Consider the following 20,562-nt stretch of genomic DNA (forward strand, 5'->3'; position numbering starts at 1 on the left):
AAGCTAAGTAAGGGAAAGCGGACCAATCGCAAACGTCGGCACCACCCTCTTCATCCGGTTATCTATTTTCAGCGCGCTGGCTCGGCCCCATCGAAACCCTGTCCTCTTGAGCTTGCTCCTCGCCTCCTGGTAGCCAATTACAAACGAAAAACCGTGCAATATAGGCGGTGTTATTTATTTTGAAAGCAAAGAAAAGTGACCTCTTATAATTATATAGCAGAGCGTTTGATTGGGCTGTTCAGGCAGCGCTGCAGGTCACCGCCCGATGCTTGCGTCAGCGGTTTCGCAAATTTGACGTCAGGAGATTGGAATAAAAACATATTTGAATAGCTTTACGCTATAAGACCCAAAATCGCGGAATCAATACCCAGCCGGGCGGCTGCATTATAACATACACGGAACGCAGCAATGACCGTGTGCCGACATGTTGGTGCAGGTTAAATTACCTCACGTGTTCGAAGTTATGGCGCTATCCACTGTAGTGTACTTCACACTCAGAATACGGCTCTGAAACGTAAAGGCCAATCTAACTAAACAGAACATTCTCTATCTTCCAGACCTTATCTGAATGCGGAGGGGATTTGGGAATGTTCGAGAAAGGACGTGGGCGTCAAGCAAATTTTTCAGTCTGCAAGCGAGCCGGCATCATCGTTGATGTTCACGTCGAGCATACAAAAGGTACGAGCCTCTCCATTTTGCTGCTTTTCCTCACTTAAGGCTTGAAAAGTTATTATAAGGGCGTACTGACGTACCGGGCGAATGTCACTATAAGATAACCCTTTCGGTAGCACTTTCATGGGAATTGTCACATCCCTGAGATTGCTTGGTTCGCTCGCAAGTAAACACCTTATTGATTTCATAAATGCAATTGCGTCGAGTGCACGTAGGACGCCAAGTGTCGAGTATTGAAGCAGTACTAGGTGGAAAGGTTGTTATTCTGTTCAAGTGATGAATACTGCGCTCCATTATTTCTTAAGCTACAATAGCTTTTTGCCACAAGCAGCACGCAACCACTAAACAATCTCTCCCCTCAGAAAGCGATGCGGAATCACATATTATCTTGTTCTCGCTCTACAGCATGCTACCTATAAAGGTGTACATGGTCATGTTACGCAGTGCATGGGTATGAAATAAGAACTAAATGATTTCACGCCTATTTCCGTACGGTCAGTCAGTTATGCCACGTAAATAAAATGAACCCCCGTAAAACGCACTTTCGAAGTACAACTCACTAAGGAAGAGTGGTGGCGACAATAAACCTGAACGTTAAACCAAAAGCAAGTGGGCCTCAATGATGGAGCGAAAGGAATTGATACTGTGGGGCATCTACAAAATAGTGATCATACGTGGTGGCAGCAATGTGCTTACATTTGTCAGTAACATCAGTGATGCAATAGTCGAGGTGCGCTGCGTGCGTGGAGTTCTACGATCACCAGGGGACTGGCCGGACCGTGCACTTAAACAGCTTTTGTTTTGTGCGTGCTCTGTATTACAGGTGCAGAAGTTCTGCGATACCCGTGGCAACCACAGCCACTTGCATTGGGCGCCCACAAAGCATAACGCGTTGTGCAAGGCACGCAGCGTATGGGAAGTTATCAGGGATTCTCCCGACTATTCACCAAGGTAGGCGTAAGATTTTAACGCAGCTGCATGTGCTGATCTATAACAATGCGATTAGCATTTCTAGCCTACTGTAACCTCATTTCGTTGTGCTACTGTCTGACCGCTATCGCATGACTCTCTTCAAAAGACATAACCGTTGGTTGGTTTCAAATCCGTATCCTTCATAGCAGCCCAACGCCCCATTTCTACAGTGTCAGTGGGACAAAACTGGCTGCGGTTGGGAGGGCAAATTTATCGAAGCTTACTTTATGGCGTCCAGAGGCCGCACAAGGTCACCCGACACAAACTACAACAGCGACACGTTGCCCCCGCTATGACTGTCAACACGACAATATATATATATATATATATATATATATATATATATATATATAACCAGTCACAGAGCCTCCCCTTCAGTTGTGACATGCCACCCATGAGGGCCTTTTCAGCTGCCGACCTTAAAAAACAAACCCCTCATATGTGTAATTGGTAACGAACCCGAATCAATGGAAGTCCCAGAATGACCACTACAGATTGAAAATAAAGGCGCCTTCAGCAAGACGGTGTGTCGTTACACTGATTGAATGCTATTCGCAATAACGTCGACAGTTATCATGAGATAAATTCTACCGTAACTTCTTTTGTCAAGCCATCATCTTCGTAATCATTTCAAGTACAAAAACTGGTTCACTTGAATGAACTATATAGCCCGAGATGCCACCAGCTGCTCACGCTCGGTAGCTTCCGAATGGCTTAAGTGGGATGACGAAGATTACTATTATTATCATGGCTACGGCTATGTAAAATCAAGTGCGTGATAAATCGCTAAATAAGGCAGCGGTAAATGGAAAATCGTTTTTTGCAGCATTCAGCCTTTATCCATGCAACCGGCTACTCTATTCGACTATGTCAAGCCACGGACACACCGCTACTTCTATGTAGTGCAGGCGTGTGCACCTGATCCAGCGGATGCAGTGTACAGTGTAAGTGGAAGCACCCAACGTAAAAAGTTCTGGAATGTTTTGCATAGTTACGACAATGTACTGGTGCAGAAAGATGCTTACTCGTTTAGCTGGCAGCCTGATTTGAATGAATTTTCAAATTCTCACAACTATTATTCCGCCGGTGTCCGCAGGCTATCAATGGTTGACCTATTTAAAGAATGATTTAGTGAAATGGAAAGGATTCCAGCAATAATCCACTTTCACTTGCATGAGCGCGGCAAGGCAATTTGCATACGGCGTGAGGACGCTTCGTTGGACTACCCCACGGAAGGCTTCATATCCGACTTCGGAGTAAAGATGCAAAATTTTCGGAAACCTTCCTATAAATCGAAGGAAAAAAAAGGAAGGTTTTGGCATCGTTTCCAGAAAGAATTATAAATAAACTAGGTGTCACACTCTTCGCTACAAATATTTGCAGTAGAGCGATTCTGTACGCTATACACGTAAAATATATAAACACACTGTCAATATATTTATTTGCTTGACTACAAATAGAAGATCAAGCGGATCTCCCACATTAAACGTGCCATAAAAACATCAATTTCCTGAAAACGTAGTGTATGTGTTTCGAAACTCGAAAGCGTAAAAGAAAAAGCTAGGCCACTATATATTCGGTGTTGGTATCACTGGTCTTGCTTGGTAAGTTCTCGTGCAGAAAGAGTGCCAAAAGGGTCCCCAATTTCCACACAATATGCTTGTCAAATTTTACATTTTTATTTTTGGGGACTGAAAATTTCCCAATTTTTCAGGTCCTCGGAGAAAGAAAAATACAGAAAATCATTTTTTTTTTGCGGTAGCTTTTATTTTTACCCAATTATTCACATCTTCCGAGCGCGGCACCGGCATGAGCGAACACGATCGCTCGGATGCGTCTCCGTTCGCAGCACTAACCCGCGAACGACATACATAGGCGTTGGTGTCCGGCGTGCGCTGTCGTTACCTTTGCGTGGTGAGTCGAACTTACTCAATACCTCGGCGTGTTTCCATCATCATATTCTACTCCTTGCATGTATTTTGGCGCACTGGTTTATGGTATAGAGGGTACCCTTCTGTGTTTACAATTCTGTGTTGTCCTAGGGCCCTATAACGTAAAACTATTCCAATACGTTTCTATTCCAATTTCCTGACGTCAAATTTGCGTAACCACCGACGCAAGGACCGGGCGGTCACCCGCAGGGTTGTCTGAACAGACCAATCAAATGCTCTCCTCGTTCATAGGAGGTCACTTTTGTTTGCTTGAAAAACGAATAACATTGCCTACACTGAGCGGCTTGTCGTATCTAATTGGCTGACAAGAAGCGAGGAGAACGCTCAAGTGGAGAGGGATTCACTGGGGCAGAGCCAGTGCACTGAAAATCGATAACCGGATGAAGAGGGTGGTGCCGGCGTCTGCGATTGGTCGGCTTTCCCTTACTTTGCTTGTGGTGGCTGGTCGAAACTCGCGGCGGCATGTTACGGAAGCTTAAGAATGACGCTAAAACTGACCCTCAGCAAAGATGAGTTGGCAGAGTGAGGTAGTAAACGTGCCGAAAGTGTTTGAAAACGTTACACGGCCATGCAAGAAGTTTTATTACACGCAAATACACCCATGCTCTCCGGCAGGTGCGCGTATAGCCAGCGTCTCAGTGATCGGCGGCAGCCATATTTTATTCCTTTCGGAACGGGGCAGCCTGCGGCTATTCCGAAAAAAATTCAATTTTGTTCGGCATATTAATGCATCTTTATCGCGTACACGTCACTTTGACACGGTGAGTTTGCGCGGTTTTGTGACGTCGCGTGACAGGCAGGTGAAGTGGGTGCAGCCCGAAAACTTTCTACCAATAGCCAAGGGCTAATGGTGAAAAGGGGTCGAATCAGAAATAACTGTTTTTCTTTTTTCTGTGAAATCATGCATAATCAGTGTGTACTCATCATAGATGGAGAGGTATCGCGGTTCTCGTGACGTCGCGTGACAGGCAGGTGAATTGGGGGTGGTCGAAAAAAGTTTTTGACCAATCGTGGAGGGCTGATAGCAGAATTGGAATAGAAAAGTTTGGAATAGTTTTACGTAATAGCGCCCTAGCTTTTCTTTGTTAGCAAAAACACTTTAGACCAGGGTGTCGAACCGAAACATTATCGGGTTCAGTTCGGGTTTGTGTTTTCGGTTCGATGCAGGTTCAGCTCCGCAGCGAACATTACAACGATTCCAGTCAGTTTGGAGCTTTCCGAACCGCTTAATTCGGGTTTAAGCGGGTTCGAATAAAAAAAAAAAGTATTGGCGCGCCGCCGGTTTTTGTGAGAACACGCGGTATGCCTGAAGAGACAAGTTCTTTTGGGTATTAATACAACTACTGCAAACCATTCTTTTTCATGGTAATTAATTTGATGAGAAAAATAACGCAGAAACTTTGGGGCACCCTGTGCGGCTATCCAGTGCGTTACCCCTCCACCCTGCCCCAAATTTCATGCTTCATTAGTTTCGCAAACTGGCTCTAACGAGAAACACGAAATCAAGTTAGGCTGACAAAGTATTCTTTCTTAATTAATTTCGTAAATTCCGCGGTAAACGGTTGAATAGAATCATAAACGAAACAATGAAGGTTAAAGTTTCACTGATAGAATTTCGCGCGGTGACTCCAGCACACGCAAATCAGCATGACGTCATGTATTTCAAAAACCTTTTGGGCATTTGAGACGTTGTGCCTCTGTAAACGAATTTTGAAGCTTGCCAAGTTCACTGTTTGGTTCTTTCAGAACGCATTGTATTCCATCTATACCGAAAAAAAAAGTTGACTAGGCTCAAGCAGATGCCATTAAAACCAATGACGTCCCAGCGAGCTGGTGCGGTAACTTCAAGGCGGCATCGCCAACCGACTTTTGTTTTTGCATGTTTTCTACATAAGCAAATCGCTCCTATGGTCATAGTGGGTTGTTTTTGGTATTGAAAAATGATGTTTGACTAAGGCAGCCTAAATCTCTGTAAGGTACATTTAAAGGAGTAACTGACAAAATATTTTTGTACAACTATCCATGTTTACTCTTTTTTCTTTGTTAGCTGCCGGCTCCGTAATCACGGTATGAGATTTCAATTCCTCGTATGTTGAAGCAATCATAAAATTTCAAAACGCGCCAAATGAAGTGTGGCTTCTTAACCTACGGTTTGCTGGCAAGGTTCCTCCAGACGTCAGGAAAATCGGGGTATGGTGGTCACGTCGTACCACTGATGCACGGGTTGGTGTGGCCGAAGCCGCACTGAAAGCTTTAGGTGACATCATATAGGGGACAAAAGGTGCGAAAGGCGCTGCGCGTTCTGAAATAACTGACTTCAGAAGAGCAAGCTTATTATCCCGTGTCGAACCGAAGCGCAGAGTGAAACAGGAAGCAATTGCCTATGCGGCATGCGTCCAGCCTTCGGCGATACATTCATCATATGGCTTGCAGCCACGACACCAAGATTACGAATGCATGTTTCAATGGTTTCTAATACCACGTGACCACTGCATGCGATTTCCGTGGCGTGTAGAGAAGCCCTTGTAAAAGTCCCTACACTAAGAAGCCACGCACCATTTACCGCGAGTTTTGAACAGGTCGCGTTAAAAGAGGATATAATGAGTGATTTCTTGCGCCTTCGAGGAATTATGGCATCTTACTTTAGTTGCGGGTTCGACAGATATGTAATGGAGCAAAATAAACAAGACACAAAAATTTTGTGTCAATACTCAGCTAAAGTTGCTCGCGCTCGTTGGCCACATTGCCCTGCAAGAAATGAAGTAATCTACCTCTTCAATGCTTAACTTCCCATGAATTCCTTGTTCTTTTTGTAAAAGTGAAACAAGGTGCCTGGTTTTAAGAGAACACGTTAGATCATTTCGTAAAAGTGAGCAGTCGTAACACAACCTTAAAATACTTCCTGTTTCATTATCATATTTACCGTAGGTACACAGCGATCGCATAAATGCAAACAATAAACAGCGATTTGTGCAAAAATCACTTCCAGTTCTTAGTATCGACTAAAAACAGTATGCAGTACAGACACTGAGCAAAACACGGTAGATGTCATGTAACATTTGTTTTAGCGCCCGTCAGTGGAGATCTCAGACTAATACAGCTATTTTTCGGCATTCCATAACGATTCACGTTCTATCCTGGCTTTCTTCAAAACGATTGCACAAGCTGCCTCACAGACAGACAGGAATATCACCTAAAACCTATACAAAGCGCCTACAATTACACAAATTCGAGAAATCTCCTGTTAATAGCTGAGCACAGCAAAACAAAGTCCACACTCCCTCCTACTTCACTGAGTTGTCGCTGTCTGCCCTTTTGGCTGGAAAACTTTCGCGAAGCCCCAATCGTGCTGCAGGAGCAACAGCAGTCACTGAAAGTACAGTGGAGTTAAACTGAATTAAACTGCAGCACGCATGTCAGACAGCGCAACCAGTACGCTGCTGTGCCTGAGCTGCACCTCGAGCCGCCAGTCGCGCGGCAATTTTGCGTGTATTCACGGGCACTCTAAGAAAAACACTTTCATATAGCCCATATTAAGCAATGGAAAGCTGTATCGGGAGTTTTAATCTAACTATAATATTTGGGAAGTTTATTAATTAATTAAGATTGATTATGTAATATGGCGGAACGAAATAATATAATCTGAGTATCTCCAAGCGACGGCAAACACCATTAACTTGGTTCTGCCCAGATAAGTGGCGTTAGCATATTTTAAAATCTTGGTGCATGATAGTTGGAACACCGTGTACGTGTGTTCATACCTAGACACGTTATCTTCATTTAGGTTACAAGAGCTGCCATGATTCAGAGCAGATCGCGAGGTTGGAGTGCTAGTCCATAGTTAAAGCCTTTCTTCCTCTTGTTTTCTTTCGCTTTTCTTTTCTTCGCAGGAAAAGGGCAGTCATCATGTCTATTAACCGCTGACCTCAAAGCTGTTTCACACGGAGGACAGCTCTGAGGAGATTTTCCTATGAATGGCCTGCACAATGTATGCTATGAAAGATGCGCGATGTATGCTATGACAGACCTGCCAGCATATGGACCACTTCCTATCGAAGACGATGGCTCAGGCAGTCCATGTTATCGCCACCACCGGTGACTGCTATGATCGTCAAGTATTACGACTGAAACAGCATTACTAATCGCACGGTATTTGTAGAGGTTCCACTAAAAGTGCTGCGGACTGCTTTCCTATACGGGACATTTTCTGATCCTCGTCGAATGTCGCTTTCGATAAGCGTAAAAAGCTTAAACGGGCAATGGTTTCAGTAGAACTGACAAGAGATATATAGAAAGCTGGCGAACGTATGGCGATCACAGAAAGAAGTCACACTGAGTATACTTACGACAGCAGAAAGGACGTAGCTATATGAATCCACGTGTAATGTTGCCATGGTACTGTTTTCTTTATACAATCCCTGTGCTGTATAGCGTATCGCTCTACGAAAAATATCAGCTTCTAGTATACTGCATAAATGAGCTCAACGCTGCTATCAAACACTTTCCGTCCTTGCGTTTTACTTGCGTGTTTCTCAACGCAGAAAATCATGGCATCTATGAACGAGGGGTTACGGCGCTTTCTTTACGCTGCACCACGTGGTTCACACTGGAACCTAGTGCTTCTGGACGGTGGTAACATCACCGCGCCCGCCGAAACCGACTTTGACAGCAGGAACACTACGTGGCAAGCAAGGTGGGAGTACCTAAGGGATTTGGACAGAAGTGTCAAGTACACCTGCACGAGCCCGGACGTTGACAGCTTTGTTAAAATCCTTCCGAAGGTATGTAGCCGACCATCGGCTGTATTATTTAGCGTATCATTCATCAGAGAGTTGCATGTGCACATCACTTGCATTTTCTATCGTTATGTTTTTTTAAGTTGCCTGTGACAGATAGCACTTTTGTGCATTTGCAGGTGGATTTCTGGAAGAGGGGAAATGACATGCATAAGAAATCGTAATGTTCACCTAGTTAATAAAAAAAATCGCAAGTTACCTTTAAAATTATTAACTTCAGGGCGCATGTTGCAATTACGAAATTGAAGCCGACCTGTAGGGAAAGAGAAAGCTTTGAAAGAGAAATCCTAAAACTAACGCCGAATGTTTAAGTTGTGATGCCTATAAAATAGCACCCTTATTTCGTGTAATATTTTTGATACCTTGCTATCGCTATCAATGTTTCGTCCTTCAAGCGAAGCTGCGAACTTTCTTAAAACAAAACGCGATTGTTGCACAATGTAGCCGTCATTAATTGCAATGGTTCCTCCTACTTGCATCGACGTACACCTGCCTCCCCCCCCCCTTCGTTCCTTCGCCTTGAATGCTTAAAATGAGTTAACATATATACATTCATTTGAAACTTATCTGCAACAAACAGACCTCTCTCGCTTTGGGCGTCTCTTGCGTGTCAGGCAGCCAGCGACTTGAAAGCGACAAGCTTAGTCCGTTAGACTGTGTGCCCAGCTTGCAGGCGCATTAGGTGGCCGTCGACGTCTAACGAGATCACTGCAATATTCTGTCGTGGACGTACAGGTGGCGCAAAACGAGGCTACGACGGTGATCGCGCTGCTGCACAGCGACTCGGTCACGGCAACAGTCGTCGAGGCGCTAGCCGCGATCGACACGGTGCGGCTCGTCCTTATCCTGTTCGACACGGCTGCGACGCCCCAGCACTCGGCCTGGAGATCAACTGTGCTGCGAGCCAATCTTCTCTTCATGGTGCCCGCAGCTTCCAGTCAGGAGTCCATGGCGGCACTGGTCGACCTGGCCCTACACACGACGCACCGCGCGACGGCAGATCTTGACGGAGACGTGGTCAAGGCAAGAATATGGGCTGCCCGCGTGTTGTTCACGCTGTCGTGCTCTCTCTTAAAACCGCAGGGTAGCATAGCACCTCTTATAAACCGTACAGTACTAAAGTACGATGTACTGTCGTGTCCTTTGTCAGTGTTGAGCTTGCCTGGCAAAAAACCCAAGCCCCAAGCCAGATATGACGAATTTTGGTATATATCTGATTTTGTAAAATGGTCAGTTAAGCATTCATTGCAATAGCAATAATACAGACGCTCGAGGCATGGCTTCGCCGTCGCCGTCATCACTGCCGTGCTGTCCCAAGTGCGAGGCGCGGCCCGCATGGCCCAGCCTGTCGAGCCCTATTGGCCCGTGCGCCGGGTGTTAGGGTCACGTCATCCGCGGCGGATGCCAGGGCAAGCATGCGAGGGCAAGCCTAGAAGACCGATGGCTTAATGTGCGGCGTCTTCCTGCGCGCCCTATGTTGGAGGCCCCGTAATCAAGCACGCGCACCGTGTGCCTGGATACATTTTTCGTATTTGCCCGAGCGTCGTGCGCATGCGTGAGCTGCGACAGAGACATCTGGGGACTTTCGCTTCTCGGAATCTGCGTTTCTCTAGGTACTACCTTACTACAGAGGAGAACGCGCTTTGCTCTGTTTGCCCCTAGCTGGGTTTTAGTACGCGAAAGCGCATAAGTACTCCGGAATAAGCCTGCTCTCCGTCCGTATTTCGGGGCGTAGCTATCACCTAGATAGTTTTTTTTTGTTTTGGATGCATTACTCTATCATTTTGCCCGCTGACTACTGCAGTAGGTGTTCTTTACCTATAATGCTTCACCATCAGGCCCGACACGGAGAGTACCTGCCAAGGGGAACGAAGCAACCCGGCGCGAAGCGCGCCAGAGTTGGTGGTCAGGTAGAAGCCGCTTTAGCGGCCGCAGATCAATGCATAATGACACGTTGTTAGTGCACATTCGTTTTATTGTAAAATAATCCTTTGCTTCTTACACTGAACTTCTTGTTCATGGCTGGCTTGCGCATATGCAGAGCATGCCCATGTGGCACGTACTCCTCCCGTCGCCGACGATCGTGGCACTAGCAAAGCGCCGAACACGCAATGCGAAGCGGCAAATCTGATGTTACGTACGCCCCAGTGACACGGGCCAACCACTGACGACAAAAAAAAAACGGATGCTTCGCCATTACAGACTATGTATCGGCCACTGTGATCCCGCTTGGAGGGAAGTTCAGGCTGCCGACGAAGCAAAGCGCGTCGTCCTCCTCGGAATTTACGCAAAGCCACATTTTGAGGCGCGAGGAAGCAAGATTTCCCAGCAAAAAGTTCCCACAGAGGCAAGGTTCCCCAGCAAAAAGTCCCCACATTTGTGTCTGGGAACTATTTGGGTCGTGCAAATACGATAAAGAAACTCCCGTCTGTGTGCCATGAGGTCACATGATTTGCTGCGAGTGCCAGGCGAGCATGCAAGGGCGAGCTTCATGCTCGCTGTCTTCCCGCGCCCCCAGTATTGGAGATGACGTAATCTGCCGGGTTTTGGAGACACGGCACAGTTGGAAGTGTGACGGGAGCGAGCGGCATCGCAGAACGTTTACTTTGGAACAAGCACGCATGCTCCCCGCCGCATGCCCTGATCACGCCCATGTGTGACGGCGTGTGCTCGCGGTCATCGAGTGAACTCTGTTCATCTGTGTCTTTGGGCGCGTTATGGCAAGCTTGTTTAATTATGTGAATATTGACTACAGCTTACACTGCCCGTGTTACTATACGAGCTTTACTTTGTGTAATAGACTGATACTTTGCTATCGCTATATATATTTCGGGTGAAACTGCGAATTTGTTCATACTTAAAGAAAGCGGTGCTTATTCAAGGACCCCGATCGCCACGTTAAGTGTTCATGCCACGCCGATACTCATATGCTTAACTTCAGCTTTGAGTTTGCATTTATTGAGTTCTTCGTTTTTTTTTTTTTTTCAAGAGAAGCAGCCACGCTGTGTAGCTGCAGCGTTTTCACTGGTAATTATACATTTTCCTCTCCCAGAATGTCTCCTACTACAAGGAAGGCAAAAGAAGAACAGTAATTTTTTGCGTTCTTCTTTTTCTTTGCCGTAGTCGGGCTTGGCTCTCGTTTTCCTTCGCCAGAAAATTAAGGCATACCAAATCGCCAAAGTTTCTGTCCTTAAGCGCTAACCACACGTACGCGTACGCCGCTGTCAGCGTCAGATCGTGTTTGATTTGGGAAAAGCGACTAGTATTTGTGGACAAAAAGCTTCTGGAAGCGAACGAGTTCGTAAAATAAAGTTTTTCCCACTGTCGTCTGCCTACAGGCCCCGCGAGGGGAGACGCGCAGAGGCCCCCATGTCTGTCTCTGCCAGATATCAGCCTACGCGACTGGGTGGTTGGGAAAGGCGATGTGAAGTTGCGTATCCATTTCAACAACGCCTCTACACTGGCCCTTGATCAAGTTTCCAGTATCTCACGCTATACACAATGTCTCGCGGGCCCTTCTTTATTTTTATACCTGCAATTTGCATTCCCTTTTGGTCGCACGCCCCCTTCTAGCTCTTGTTCACCTGTAAGCTGTCCCGGGTGCAGCCAGCAGCCCCTTTCCTTTGTTTCCTACAACAATCATAAAAATAGCCACACTTTACGTAATCAGTCGCGAACTGACGCCTACGCCGGCGTGTACGTCTGGTCAGCGCTTAATGTAAATGTCTCTCAACTTAACTATCAGTTGTCTATCCCAGTGCTCGCGATTAAGAAAGCATGAAACTCGCTGCTTTGTCGTTCCGCTCCTGACCACCATCTGATCGCGACGGTCGCATCTAGTAGCAGGCCGAATGCAAAAGAAGCTTACAGCGAAAAGTAGTTGCGAATTAAAAAAATAGGCCGGTCGAGTTCGTTCGTCACGCTTTTCGTCCAAGTACGCCACGACGTTAAGCACATATGTTTTCAACGAGTGTATATCACCAGTATACATATGACAAAGTATACGGAGTGATTATTTTTAAGTTTTTTGAATATTTACAAATCTCCTGTAGCAGGTAGCATAATCCTTGTCCTTGGGCTTGATTATTCAGAGGCGAACACTACTAGCACGAGCAATCAAAATTCAAGATTCAAGATTTTTATTATCGAAGTACATGTAATAAATTGCATATGGCCTAAATACAGAAGAAGATCTCAAAGTCGCAAGACTCAGAGTGAGACCTCCTATAAGACCATACATCAGACAGCAACATTCGGGTAAACAGTGGTATCCCTAGGTACGAAACACATATTCGAAACACATATTCAAGTAATTAACAAAAATTCGACAATTACCTTCTCAATTATTTATTTAATGGTGCATTTTGCAATTTACGAATTGTAGCCGGTGAGCTTGCAAGACGAATGCATTTGAATTGAAATTAATTTCCAGGATGACACCAGTTTTGATATATTATTTCCCAAAGTGTGGGACGAAATACATGGGCGTTCCAGTTACTTTTGTGCTTCAATGCATAAAAGAGCGTTGTGTTAAAAAAAGTAAGCGGAACAGTACTGCATTTTCACAGCGAATTTGATGGCGCATATCTCAAACCTGGTATGGTATGGTATGAAGAACTTTATTTAGGTCCTGAGGGATCAGTCTGGGACTGATGCGGGCCGCTCCCACGTCGGGACAGAGAGGCTTGGCCCCTCTGCCATCACACGGGCCCTCTGGACAGCCCTGAGTTGGTCCGCCAGCACTTCACTGTGCAGCATCCGCTGCCACCACTGTTCACCTCGAGAACCATCACCGGCCAACGCCAAGCAGCGCCAAAGCATGTGTTCTAAATCGAACAAACCCCCACACTTACTAAAATACACTGAAACCCCGCAGTCCGGATTAATTTTATTCATGATGACCGGGTTAGGGTACGTTCGTGTCTGCAGAAGCCTTAATGCAACCGCCTGTGGCCTATTTAATTTGTAATGTGGCAGGGGGAATGCCCTGCGCCCTAAGTAATAGTGCTTGGTGATCTCGTTGTAGGTTAACAGCTGGTCCCTGTACTCAAGAGCGGGAGATCCAGCCCCTTCAGAAAGTACACGGCACACTACTCCTCGTGCCTCCCTGTGCGCCACCTCGTTGAGGTTACGCGGGGCTCCCTCCACTGTCCCCATGTGCGCCGGGAACCAATTAACTGTACGCGAAGTGATATCCCTACCCTGCAGCAGTCTGTTAGCCGGTTCCGCAACAAGTACTCTCGAGAAGGCTTTAATCGCAGATCGCGAGTCACTAAACACCAAAACTCTTCTTGAATCAATTAGTGCTAGAGCAATAGCCACCTGTTCGGCAACCCCCGGATCTTTGGTATAAATGGAAGCAGCATTTCTAACGCTCCCTTTGCCATCTACCACCACCACCGAATAAGCATTTTTCTCATTAATCCATGCGGCGTCAACAAACTCTTACTCGTCCTCCTGGTCCTTTGCCTCTCGCAACAAAGCCCTAGCTCTCGCGACCCGCCTCCCTACATTGTGCACGGGGTGCACATTCCGCGGAAACGGACGAACCATGATATTTGCCCTAAGGTTCACGTTCAACTCGTGTAGGGGCGCCCTATCGTGCGACACAGCCACTGATTCTTCAATTGACTCTAAAATATACCTACCCGCTGGTGTACCTAGCAACCGTTCCCTCTGTGCCGTACACTGAGCCTCGGCAATTTCATCTAAAGTATTATTCAGACCCAATCGTAACAACATATCGTTTGACGTAGTCACAGGCAGATCAAGCGCAGCCTTGACGGCTTTTCTAATTAATGCTTCCAATTTATCTTTAATTAATTAATGCTTCCAATTTATATAAAACTATATATCGAGGCCTCCTTTCGTGCGCTCCCGGCGCGTTCGGTTGCCTGGATGGAGCTTTGAAAGTCGATTATGAATATCTCAAATTAGATGCGATATTTAACATTAAAAAAATGGCTGTGCATAAAATATGACTGCCTCTAAATCTGCAATATACATAACTGCCCTGAAGATTAGTAAAAGATTAGTAAACTTCCGTGTCCTCCGCCAGATGGCGTGGAGGGCTTGAGTTCGATTGAGGCGATTGAGGCGAGTTCGATTGCGGCTTGAGGCGATGCAGTGCTAGGTGTCTGCTTAGGCTCGGTCAAGACGCGGACGCTCCTGTGGACGAGGCTTCAGCGACTTCGTTCGTAGCTAAGTACTCTTTTATCTTTATTAGCTAGTGTTTTGAAGTGTTTTATTTTGCATGGAGTAGGGGCGCAAATTTTGAATTTTTGGAGGAGTAGGAAACGTACAGGCTTTGTCTAGGTCTGGCGGCTCCCCCGTTAGGCCTAGGGGGTATTTCTTTCAGCTAGCTCTTCGGATTCTTACATGGAGTAGGGAGTGATAATTCTTTGTTTTTGTTTGGGATAGCGGTCGAGGTCGGGTTTGCGTGAGTGATTTGGCGGACGTGCTCGCTGAGCCTAAGGACGTAGGCCTAGCGATGAAACCGAAGAAAGGGAAGGCCGCGGGGGACGCGGAGCAAGTGCAGTGCGACGAGTGCCTGCGCTGGTGCTCCCTCGACGAGACCAGTTTCCAGAGCTTAGCAGACGCGGAGGAATCTAGCTTTACGTGCAGGCTGTGCGAAGGGGTCAGGGAAGCAGTCCAAAAACTGGAAGGAAATTGGACAGCCAAGTTCGAAGAGCTGAAAGCAGACCTGAGGGAGGAGCGGGAGAAGCGGGTAGCTTTGCAGGAGAAAGTCACCGAGTTGGTCAAGGTGGAAGCGGTGCAGGCCGCGCAGTTGGTGAGGACTGTGGCCGAGCTTGGGGAGGCGAAAGAAAGGAGCGCCGAACTGCAAAGGCGGCTCGACACTCTTGAGACTCGGGCAGCGGATAATGTCGGGTCAGGACACCAAAGCGAGGGCGAAGTGGGAGGCAGGGAGCCAAAGCAAGCGGTCGCCAGCTCGCCGCCGGTGAATCGGCGTAGCTATAGCGAAGCAGCGCAACACGCCCCCGAGTGAGGCGACGCTGCAGCCACAGGAAGCCGGGAAGCAGGGAGAGGTAGGAGAGAGTGAAAGGGTGATTATCGCTGGCGACTCAAACATGGCTGGGTGCTCAAAAGCAATTGTGGAGAGGGTGAAAGGCGACAAAAGAGTGGTGGTAGGGACATTTCCAGGGCAGACACTGGGTTCTGTCATGGAGCGAGCAAAAGAAAAGCTCACGGAAAATGCCCACGTGCGCAACCTTGTCGTAGTAGCAGGTGGGCTAAATGACGTCCTGAACAGGAAAGGGCCAGGACTAGCCCAGCGCTTGGCGAAGGGGGTGGACGACTTGCGCGAGCTATCCCCTCAGGTGCAGATCGTGGTTTGCACGGTGCCGGAGGTGCCTGTGCGTGACAGTCACGTACAAAGAGCCGTAATGGCTGCCAATGAGGCAATATGGAAAATGAGCCGAGAGAAAGGCTTCGAGGTTGTCGAAGTAAACAGGGAAGTGAGAAGTTGTGGTGGTTTTAAACGAGATGGGATCCACTTCAATTACAGGCTAGCCCGAGAAGTGGGCGACTTGGGGGTCGCGCTGTTGCTTTTTTAGGGGGCCCGCGGGCGCTCAGGAGGTCAGAGTAGGTAGTAATAAAGAAGGTCCCCTAGGGGAACATCAGAAGAGCATCGCCGTCGATAACAGGAAAAGGAGGAAGGCAAGAACAAGAGCTCGCCATGCAATAGGCTACATAAACATGCAGGGCGGCAGAAGAAAGGAAAAGTGGGCAGAGATTGAGGAGCAGTTACATAGAGAACAAATAGGGGTGTATGCGGTTACAGAAACGCACCTTAGAGACTCAGAAGAGCCGCCAGTTATTGAGAATTATGTATGGGAAGGGTGCAACAGAACTAAGTCGTAAAGAAAGGGAGGGGGAGTCGGAATGCTCATCCATCAGGGAGCCAAATGGAGAAGAGTAAATTCACAATGTCAAGAGCATCTTTGGTTATCAGGTACAATGAGTGGGAAAGAAACTTAGCTTGCAGTTGCGTATTTGTGGACCGGAATAAATTGCACAGAGAAGAATAAAGAGTTAGTGGAATGCATAAGCGCTGATATTAGGGGTTTCGGGAATGGTGCTGAGATAGTCCTATTAGGTGACATGAATACCCACATACAGGATTTAGATGGCTATACCGACAATAACGGGAAGTCAATGCTAGACCTTTGCGAGCAACATAACCTCGTGATCGTGAATACAGGGCCTAAGTGTGAAGGACAGATCACGTGGGAAGTGGGAAACCGGCAATCGACCATTGATTACTGTCTGATGACAGAAGGAATTCATGATAAGTTGAGAGAAATGGTCATCGATGAGGAAGGGTTTAGCAGCATAGGGAGTGACCATAAACGCATCATTTTGAAAATGGGATATGTAGTTGGGAAAGAGAGCAAGGAGCGCAAAATGGCCAGTCCAAATTTGTATGCTGGACAAATAGCAAATATAGTCACTAGAGTCGAGGAAGAAATTGGCAAATGGCCAAGTAAAGAGTGGGAATATGGTGAGCTTCTAAGTGTAATAACGACAGAAATACGGAAAGAGAAACAACATGTTCGTTGGAAAGGAAAAAAGAAACCGAAAAGCTGGTGGAACAAGGAGATACGAGAAGCGATCGCCGAACGACAGAAAGCATCTCGAGAGCACAGGCAGGCAAAGAAGGCGCAGTTGCCACAGGATGAAGTAACCAGTAAATGGGAAATATACCGGGAGAAAAAGTCTATGGTTCAAATACTGGTGCAAGCAAAATTAAAAGGTGAAAGTGAACGTTGGTTGTCAGAAATACGTGAGAAAAAGAAGGCCGCACCTAGAATATTTTGGAATCACATAAAATTATTAGGCAGGAAGGCAACAACAATACAACAACATATCCTAGACGAAGATGAAATTAGACTGGAAGGAGAAGCAGCAATAAATTACAGCCAAAAAGTAACAGCCGAATCTTTCCAAGGCAAGGACAAGGTTGAATTTGAAGAAAAAAAGAGCATGAAAGAGACCCAAGGGGGAAAGGAGCACGTGCTTACAAATTTAAACTGGAAGAAAGCGGAAGAGAAAATTCCTAAGCGCACAGCCACAGGGCTAGACGAGGTTCCCGTTAGGCTGATAAATGAACTGGGACCAAAAAGTAAGGAAGCTCTCGTGAAAGCAGTTGAAAAAACTTTAAAAGATAGACGAATACCAGACAGTTGGCGACAAAGTAGAATGAATTTAATTTATAAAGGTAAGGGGGAGAAAGACAGAATTCACTCGTATAGACCGTTGACCATTACATCGGTAATATACAGGCTAGCAATGCAGGCAATCAAATTAAAGCTTCAAGCATGGGCAGAAAATAATGGCATTTTGGGAGAGCTTCAGAATGGCTTTAGAATAGGTAGGCGTTTGGATGATAACTTGTTTGTTCTTACTCGGTGTATTGAAATATCAAAAGCAGAAAGCAGACCCTTGTATGTGGCCTTTTTAGACATTACAGGAGCCTACGACAACTTAGACCGCAAAATACAGGGCCAAGAAATACCTCGGGTAACAGAATATAAATACCTTGGTATATGGATAAACGAAGGCAACGGATATATGGAAACACAGGAAAAAACCATAACAGTCAAGGGGAAGAGAAATGCAGCCATAATGAAGCACAGAGCGCTATGGGGATACAATAGGTACGAGGTCCTCCGAGGTATGTGGAAAGGGGTAATGGTTTCAGGACTTACTTTTGGAAATGCGGTTGTTTGCTTTAAATCAGGGGTACAATCAGGACTCGACGGGAACCAAAGGTCAGTGGGTCGCCTCGCATTGGGCGCTCACGGGAAGACTACAAATGAAGCTGTGCAAGGGGATATGGGCTGGACTAGTTTTGAAGTGAGGGAAGCTCGCAGTAAAATTGAGTATGAAGAACGGCTGAGGAATATGGAGGAAATTAAATGGGCTGGGAGAGTGTTCAGGTATCTGTACAGGCAAAACATTGATTCACAGTGGAGGAAAAGAACTAGGAAGCTTACCAGCAAGTATGCGGCCTGTGGGGTGGGCAACACAGCAACAAAGAAGGTCAAGCGGAAAGTCAGAGAGGCTGAATTATTCTCATGGGTGGCGGCAATGGAAAAGAAACCTGCCATGAGTAACTACTTAAGGGGAAAAAACGAAATTAGGAAAGAAACCATTTATGATAACTCAAAGGGAAGCTCATTACTTTTCGAAGCGAGATCGGGATGCCTTAGAACACGCACCTATAAAGCGAGATATAAGAAGGAAGAAGAAGCATGTGCTTGCTGCGGTAAAGCTAGGGAAACGACGGAGCATATTTTATTAGAATGTGAAGACGTCTATCCAGCGGTCGATTTAGGCACCACTGGCCTCCTTGAAGCCCTTGGGTTCAGCGGGAGCAGTGGTAAAGCAAACAGGTCCGCAATAGACATCAGTAAGAGGCGATTGGAGGATTGGTGGAAGAAAAGTAGGGAAACGACAAAAGACGGAGACGTACAAAAGCACAGTTCGCAATAGGGTATCAGAAAATTTGGACGTGGTAGTTCATAGTGGTTTTTTTTTCATTGGTGAATCTAGGTAGGATATTAGGCAGCATAGTAGCAAGAGCTTGGTGGCGCAAGCCACCGCCCCGTTCCAAAAGGGACGCTCATAACATCCATCCATCCATCCATCCGATAGAGTCACTTGAAAAAATTTGAATGCGGGAGTACCGCATTCGTTCTCCCCGCGCCGCCGACGCGTTCATTGGCCCAACCGTACCACGTGACTTTGGAGTGCCATATACCTTCCAAGCGCCGGGCGGGCCGGCTGAGTTAGAGCGCAGGCAGCGCAGGTTCCCTACGTTTCTTTGGTGTTCCGATTGTCGCGCTCGCGTTTGACTGCAAGAAAATCATGCCTGGCTGCTGCGCCTTCGGATGCAGCAACCGAACTAAGTCTGGAAAGACTTTTTTCTAGATTGTGACCAGGAAAAATGACCGAGGGCGTCGTTCTGCGTAGTTACACAGAATCGGCCGGGAGAACTTCAAGCCTACAAAAAAGGCCCGCGTGTGCGAGGTATAAGTACACCTTGCTTGTGCTTTTCGGCACTGTTTTAGAAGATATTTAAGCGAAGTGCACGCGGTGTCAGCGATGCTACGAAAATAGGAGTTCATTGCAGGGATCGTTCGTGTCTTGCACGCCTGACGCGGGCACACGGGTACGCGTTTGTTGCTCAACACACGCGGTTATTCCGTGCTCGTGGCACACTTGTCGCGCGAGAATTCCGCGTCCTCACGTGCACCAGGTACTCGCATGATTTCTCCGCGCACGTGAGCGCGCTCTCGCCTCGAGTCACTCGACCCATATGGCACTTGTTTTTCGCAGATCGTGACGATCGCAGTCAATAAAAACATGGTCAATACGAGGCCCATGATACTTCCTTTTTTCCACTTATCCTTTGCTCATTTATACATACGCATTTCGAGCTTGAAACCAATGGCCCGGTGATATTAACAAAACATGCTTCAAATTTTGAGCTTGTAAGCCGAGCAGATGCAATGAACTGAAGTCAGCATACATATTATGTTTTATGTTGAAATGTTACGGTGCATACCCAAATAATGTTGTGCTTGATGCATAACAAGAAATACAAAACAACAGAACACCTAGTGGCTTCAGTTTCACTCTGTCACTATGAATGTTTCATAAACCGCTCTAAAAGTACAAGAATATTATAAATCGCCTATGCAACTTAGAAAAAAAAGTGCTGCGTCACCAGCGGGCGTTTCTGCTTTTTTTACACAGGCAGCAAATCTTGGCAGTCTAAGCAAACCGTCATAAATAAGTTGAGAAGAGTAGCCGCTCATGCAACGCACTAGACAGCCGCGTTCATAAATCGCAATGTAGCAACCTCTCGCTGATAATCAGTGTACAGAAGTACATATACGTTGCTGCAATCACGCAAATGGCTCATATTGGCCTTCCCCAAGATTTAGTGCGCAAAATGGTCATCGAAGTTGGTTTTTACGCCTGCTGTGCACACATAGTGTTACGATCACGGCGCAAACACCGGCGCGTACACCGCAGTCGCAGTGTGTCGTGCGTATACGGCGGACGAAGTCACCCGGCAGAATCGAGAACGCGCGGTATCCGCTTACAAACTAAATTAAATGCAACCGATTTAGCTTGTGAAA

General features: G+C 46.6%; 1 protein-coding gene across 3 annotated transcripts in view; it reads left to right on the top strand.

Moving 5' to 3' along the window:
• The window catches only part of LOC142587809 (calcium-activated chloride channel regulator 1-like), a 94,994-nt gene that overhangs the window by 22,358 nt on the left and 52,074 nt on the right, over nt 1-20,562 (top strand). For all 3 annotated transcript variants that reach the window (XM_075699100.1, XM_075699092.1, XM_075699108.1), the window contains exons 4-8: nt 558-678; nt 1,496-1,623; nt 2,471-2,588; nt 8,138-8,377; nt 9,128-9,415. In XM_075699100.1, the coding sequence (XP_075555215.1) occupies nt 558-678; nt 1,496-1,623; nt 2,471-2,588; nt 8,138-8,377; nt 9,128-9,415 (895 nt within the window). The remainder of the gene's footprint in view (nt 1-557; nt 679-1,495; nt 1,624-2,470; nt 2,589-8,137; nt 8,378-9,127; nt 9,416-20,562) is intronic.

Source organism: Dermacentor variabilis, chromosome 1 (genome assembly GCF_050947875.1).
Source record: "Dermacentor variabilis isolate Ectoservices chromosome 1, ASM5094787v1, whole genome shotgun sequence".
NCBI classification, from domain to species: domain Eukaryota; kingdom Metazoa; phylum Arthropoda; class Arachnida; order Ixodida; family Ixodidae; genus Dermacentor; species Dermacentor variabilis.